The 6951-nt window shown below is 42.8% G+C and overlaps 1 protein-coding gene and 1 pseudogene across 1 annotated transcript in view; one reads left to right on the top strand and one right to left on the bottom strand.

Annotated features, from left to right (window-relative positions):
- The window catches only part of EXT2 (exostosin glycosyltransferase 2), a 129985-nt gene that overhangs the window by 109163 nt on the left and 13871 nt on the right, over window positions 1-6951 (bottom strand). Inside the window, exons 3-5 of the mRNA XM_023528792.1 lie at window positions 6706-6730; window positions 2417-2612; window positions 444-583 (exon numbers count right to left, since the gene is read on the bottom strand). Of these exons, the coding sequence (XP_023384560.1) occupies window positions 444-583; window positions 2417-2612; window positions 6706-6730 (361 nt within the window). The remainder of the gene's footprint in view (window positions 1-443; window positions 584-2416; window positions 2613-6705; window positions 6731-6951) is intronic.
- Window positions 2939-3054, top strand: LOC111737810 (annotated as a pseudogene).

Raw genomic sequence — 6951 nt, 5'->3', positions numbered from 1 at the left:
AGGACAGGGCCTAGGCATTTTTTTTAAGTTTCCAAGTGAGTATATTCTGCAGTCTCTACCACTGCTCTTGGCCACGGGTTGGTAAATGTTTTCTGTAAAAGACCAGATAGTAAATATTTTAGGCTTTGTGGGTCATATAATCTCTGTCACAACTACTCAATTCTGCCACAGTTGCACAAAAATAGACATAGACAATATGTAAATGAAAGGGTATGTCTGTACGTCAATAAAACTTTATTTACAAAAACTAGCAATCTGCCCTATTTGGCCCACAGGCCTCAGTTTGCCAACCTCTGCTCTAGGCCGATGGACTAACTCTCCTGCTGGAAAATACAGCATAACAGTCTAAAAGGGTAATTCTCAATTACAATTACTTAGGGGGCTTTTAAAATCTCATACATGCAGAATGACTGGTGTAAAGTTTATTAGAAGGTAACACCCACCTCTTCCAGTCAAGAACTTCAGAGAAAGGCAAAATATAGGAGTCTGCAATGACAACTGGGACACAGCCAGCTCGTAATACATCACTCAATACCGCCTGGCCCAGCCGAGCTCCACGAAGGACCACACAGAAAGTAGCTTCCTGTAGGAACACAAGCAGAGGTAGTGGATTTCAAACCAGTTTCACTAACCCACTTACTCTGAGCCCTGCAGACCATGAAGTCCTCCCAAGGGCTGAAGCCAAAGCAATACTGAGGTATCCTGACACAAAAATGCTGTCTCACAACCAGTAAAACGTGAAAAGCTTAATTGGCTGGAATGTCTTGCAGTTCCACTCTTCGGTGATACTTCAATGCCTCTACTGTTGGCATTCTGAAAATGTTCAAAACCCAGATCCAAGTCTTCCTCTGGACACTCAGCAATATGACCTCCCACAGAGCGGTTTCCTGAAGCCCTAGCATATCATGTAAATACATTGGAGATCGTAACACAGAGGCTGAACGTTGTACTGACTACAGCCCACCTTGTAATAGAATTATTTTGTCTGGCCATATCAGGCTCTCTAGAGGACCCCCTAAAGAGAATGTCATTAAATGTCATTCTCATTTCATCTTTCTACCTTCCATGGCACAAGCAGTATACTTTGCATACAGAAGATATTCATTTCATGAACGCAATGCCTCCGAAAACACATTAAGACAGATATGTTCTATTTAGAAAGAATAAACTGAACATAAAGCAAAATCTCAAGAGAGTTCTTCCCCATTCACTCCCTGAATGTGAAGGAAATTTCTGAAAATAAGAGATATACGGGAGAAAAAATAGTTGTAATAGGCAAACCGAAATAACAAAAGATCCTAGGTCTAACACTCGATTTCTCCCAGTTTTTGCCTCTTCAGAAGGAAAAAAAAAAAAAAAGAAAGATTTAAGAAAACATCATTTCATCTTTAAAGCTAGAGAAAAGGAAAGTTTAGAAAAAAAAACATGGAGAAACTCCTCTGGGGATAAATGAGAAAAGCAGCAAGAGTCAACGAAGAGCACCAGTCACGGCGCCTGGAGGTGCAGGCGGCCCGCTTGGCCTGCCCGAAGAGTCGGCACCCAGATGTGGACCCGCGTGCTGATGACCATCTTTCCTGTCTAGACAAAGGTTACTATAAATACTCCTGTTCACATCACCACTGTTATCAGTCAGACATTCCAGAGGCGATGCAGCACTTTTTGAGAGAAAGTATTTTAACAATCTCAGTATGGGCCAGTTCTCTTTGGAGATAATAATAAAAAAATTAAAAAAAAAAAAAATCACACCAGCTCCTTGATATTTCTTTTAAACTAACCTGTCTGCATTTTAAATATTTAAGTGAACAAAACTCAGCGTCTCCTTTCCTAGCCCCCGTGCCCTTGGAATTTCAAATATCCTGCTTATAAAATAAAACATCCCTACAAGGACTGCTGTGCATCTGGTTAAGGAAGTACTGTCACTCTCATGATTTAAGTATAGGACATGCCACCAGTAGGACATGTTAAGGGTGGCAAAGCACCAAGAGACAAAACAGTAACAAAAATAAAAAACCTTCCATTCCCAGGAACAGCTGACTGTAGGCTTGTGGGCTAGCATAGTCAGAGGAACACGAGTTGCCCCTTGGACTGGCTAACGAATACAGGCATAAAAACAAAATACGTTTGCCTGCTTTGTCTATGTGGCTTCTTTGTATATCTACCAGATTTCATTTTTGAAGTATAATGAATTTTTGAAAGGAGTATGAACACTCACAAGTCGGGCAGCTTTGCACAAACAATATGCCAGACGTCGAAGCACCTGAAGCTCCATGGACCCAGGAAAAAGCAACAGTGCATCTTCTTTTCCCCCTGGGGAATTCTAGTTGCAGGTGGAGAACAACTCCTGTTGTCAGAGTCAATTTTACCTCGCGGAAGTGACCTCTACCAAGCCTTTGGAGAGGTAATAAATGACACTCACCTGCAGCACCTGAGGGTAATCGAAGACTTGGTGCTTGTGGCAGCGCTTACGGACAGAAAGGACGTCCTCGGAGAGGTTGGTGCATTTATCTAGTACTATCACTGACTCTCCATGTTTGGCCTGGAGGGCTTCCAGGTCCTCTCGGTACTCAGGATGGAGAGCCATCTGGGATGATAGGAGGAAGTATCGCCTGGGACTATAAAGGAGACAAAAAAGGTGACGGGAAAGCTGCAGCTGGTATGGTAGTCAAGGTAACACAAGCTTTGATAGTAAATATATGGCAGTGTTTTCTCACCAGTCTTCACATCCTTTGCTTTTGGGGGGAAATTACACTCTGTAGCATTGTTGAATGTTTAAAATATTACGTATCGTAAGAAAGTAAGATACGACTCATTCACGTGCTGAAATATGCAATCGTTAAAATTTTTATTTGGGGACGTGGTTCCATAGTGTAGCAGCTAGCATATCCGCTTTACATGCAGAAAGTCCTGGGTTCGCGCCCCCGTGGAGCCACAGTCCATGGTCTACGGCCATGCCACCCTGAACAAGCCCGATGTCTGATCTCAGAAGCTAAGCAGGGTCGGGCCTGGTTAGTACTTGGATGGGAAACCACGTAAGAAGACCAGGTGCTGGAGGCATAAATAATTTTTTAAAAAATTTATTTGGGAAAAGTTCTTAATGTTTTGAGGAAATGCTTATAATATGCCAAGCTTAGAGAGCATGCTATAAATGTGTGTGTGTGTGTGTGTGTGTGTGTGTGTGTGTAAAAAGAGAGAAATTAACTCATTGGTTGACTGATTAGAAGAAATATCAATATGTTATCATTAGTTATATCTGAGTTCTCCGATCTGAAAAGGAACCGAGAGCAAGCTGCATCCCTCAAATAAGAAGGGAACTTAATGGGCATCGCTGGCTATAAAACCAGAAGAGATGAAAGGCTGCTTCTGCCTGTTGAATGGCATCCTTATGTTATGAAGGAGCTCCAGGGAAGAGAGCCCCCATCGTCAAAGCCACCTGGACATTAGGAAGACTGAACTGGTCATTGAGAACGAGTAGAAAAAACTATCTTCACCAAAGGATGGAACCATTCTTAACACCCGGATAGCAAGGATACTTATTAGAAACTAGAGTGAAGAAGGGATTGCCAAGGATCTAGAGCTATTTAGCTCTCCACAAGAGACAAAAACGTGAACACAAAGGTAGTAAACCAGAAGTCAAAGGGAAGATTTTGGGGTGACCAGAGAGTAATTCCCTCTTGGAAGGTAAGATTCCCAGAAGACAGAGAGGTTACAGAGCATAAACACTATACAGGTTGAGAGACCACTAGGGATGGGATCGCTGTCAAAGAAGAGAATAATATAATGCAGGTTTCAAGAAGAAATGAAACACCCATCATACCTAGAAGCAGTACTTACTTAAACCTACCTCTAACTGGTATAGACCAGGGAAAATACTAGGGCTACGCATCTCATAGGCAATATCACCAAGCAGGCTGATGTAAATCTGTATGTAAGAAAGGACCAAAAACATGAATCTCTTTTTCTCTTTTTTCTTTTTTGTCTTGCTTTGGAGAGAAAGGAAGGGCAATTGTTTTATTTTTCTTTAGTTTCTTAGATTTATTTAGAGGTTCATACATCTACTGCCAAAGAATAAACCAATCATTCTCTAACTGAGGTTGTCATCTTTTACCAAGCGTTAAGCTTCAGGTCCAAAACACACAGAGCAATGAGTGGAGAAGGGCAACACTGGCCTCGCCAGGCAGATCAGCTAAACAAACTCCAGAAGACAGAGCAACACACACTACAGCTAGACTGCTTTTAAAACCTCGGAACCATTTCTCTTGCTAGTTCTTTGCGCAGCTGCACTAAAAGCAAAGGGCATTCCCCACACCACAGTGAGGAGGGAAAGGAATACACAGTTCCCTCGAACTTCACTGTCCAATAGCAATTAGCCACATCAGGCCCTTTACATTTAAATTCATTAAAATAAAATAAAATTTAAAATTAAGTTCCTCAGTCACATCGGCCACATTTCAAACACTCTGTGGCCATACGCGGCTCATGGGTACCAGACAGCGCACCTCCTTGCCCGCCCTAGATGGCAGTTTAGACCCAGAGCTTAGGGTAAAAGTCAGTGGAGAGAAGACAAAGAATAGTGATCCATCAGGAAGGCAGCTTAGATTAGCTGCACAGACTGGTTCCTCTCATCCCGAGAAAGTTCCCCCTAAATTACAATTTATTGAACAATATACCGAATATTTCTAGCCACGAGTGTTCCTTCTAGATACCGAAACAGACTCAAATCCTACTCCAGCTCTGAGCCTCACCGATTTTTCTTTTGTGAAAGCATTCGTTTTCAGGGAGAGGACTTAGTGATGGGTGACCACTCACAGGGAACACTCTCAGATCACCTCCAAGTATTTCTGTAATCAAACTTGTCTGCTTAAATTGGAGAAAGCGTTAGTCAAACTCACAAGACAAGCAGGAAAACCACCTTAATGGATAAAGCTACCTGAAAATGAAATGGGCTGTAAGAGGGTTTTTTTTAAAAAAATTACAAATTAATAAACTTTTCATTAAGAAATAATAGTAAAAAGTTAGGGCTACATGCCCTCTAAAGATCCTTCCAATTCCTAAGACGCTGGTACTCAGTACCTGTTGGATGTTCCTGGAGACTTTCCATTCAAGTAGAGCCAGTAGCATAAAACTGATGCTCTATACTGCCCAGAGTACAAATAGACACGCTGGCATCCAAGAGGGTGTTCATGCGGGAGGGTGCAGGTGCTGGAGTCCTTGAGGGAAGAGGGTGCTTCTACGTGACAAGGTGGCCCGCATGGAGTGTTGAAGCCCTTGTGGAGTGAGACCTTCTATTTGGGAAAGAGCAGGGAGCTGGCCTAGCACAGGGCTGGAGAGTTCTAAAAGGGTGACTAAGATTTCTGTACCGGGGCAGGGGTAGAGGTAGCTATGACAACCCAGCATGGGATGCCAGAGACCAAGTGAGGCTAGGAGGGCATCTGGGAATCCTAAAACAGTGTTAAAGCCTGGGTAGGCTGAAAAGGGTGCCCTAGTTGTGGGGAGGGTAACAGAATGGTAATATCACCCTAGTGTATGGTGTTGGAACCCAAAGAGTGTGAGGAAGGTATCTACGCTGGGGGTTGAGGTGGGGAGGAGACAGCAGCAGAAGCACAACATGTGGGGGATGCTGGAGTCTGAGTGGGGATGATGAGGGCACCTGCACAGTGAGGTGGGGGACAGCAGCAGTAACAGAATTTTGGTGACATACAAGAGGGTTGATCAAATAAGTAAAGATAATGAGGATAACGGGAACCAGATCTCTCACTGTCAGACACAGGAGTTACACATATGGAAAGCAGAGAAAACAAGAATGCTCCTGGATGAAGTCAGAGGTATCGATAGGAATGCATGGTTTTGAATACACATACATTTAGAGAGAGAGAGAGAGAGATTCATTTACACAGATACAGAAATAAATACAGATGTTAATGTGTGATGCTCAAAGAAACTCTCGAGTAAAGAGGGATTCTGGGTTAGATTTCACTGTTAAGAAACAAAGTTCTATTTCAGACATTCAGTCGCCAGGACCAGTGGATCCTCACTCCACCACTAATCCATTTTCAACGTAAATGTGCAGATGTGAACAAGAACGTGACGGCGTGCCCTCTGCTCGCATGCTGGTCCTCCCTGACCTGACAGATGGCTGACGGAGTATGCCCATTTTAGTTTTACACAAACAAAATGTTAAGGTGGATTTGTTTTTCTTTTAACGACTGAAGTCACTAGCTATGATTTTCCTGCTTCCTCCCAGCAGTGCTGACATCTAAGTTTAAGTAAAATCACGCTGAGAACTTGAAGTCTCCCTCAATAGTAACAGTTGTAAACTCCCAATTTAGTTCCTTTTAGAAAGAAAATGACAAGAATTCCAGCTGAGGCCAACATAGCTGTGAGAAGAAGCTATCAATAGCAACAGCCCTCAGCTTCCCATTGAAAAAATATTGAGAGAGATTTAAAATAAAAATAAAAACAAAGCTCTCGCTACTCTGTGTAGCCCTCAAGAGATGTGGGAATTCCCTTAAAAAGCAACTCTCACAAAGAGCAACAAATCCAAAATGCGGCAGTGAGGTCACCCGCCCTGCCTCCTACCAAGTCCCTGAAAAGGATGATGAGTCTGGAGCCTTGTCTTTGCCTTATTTTTTTTTTTTTTTTTGACTTTTTTTTTGGGGGGGGCGTGAAGTGGAGTAAGGAGGAGAGTATTGTTTATAAAAGAAATACCACAGCTGCAGGGCCAAACTGCAGGCTGGGGGGAAGAGTGGAGTCAAGTTGAGATGTAGAAATCCACTAGCTGGCCAGTGGAGGGAAGATCATGCCCAGTGTGGCCTCAAACTCTCTACTTGAAGATACACTGTTTATCTAGTTACTGAACCAGAGAACTTCGGGAACTGACTGATATTTTAGGTGATATACTTAAGGATCTCCTCAGCTTCAGTCTAATTATGCATAATAATTAGAGAGATTAAT

The sequence above is a fragment of the Pteropus vampyrus genome, unplaced genomic scaffold (genome assembly GCF_000151845.1).
Source record: "Pteropus vampyrus isolate Shadow unplaced genomic scaffold, Pvam_2.0 Scaffold31, whole genome shotgun sequence".
Taxonomy (NCBI): Eukaryota; Metazoa; Chordata; class Mammalia; order Chiroptera; family Pteropodidae; genus Pteropus; species Pteropus vampyrus.
This window is presented reverse-complemented; position numbering and strand designations above follow the sequence as displayed.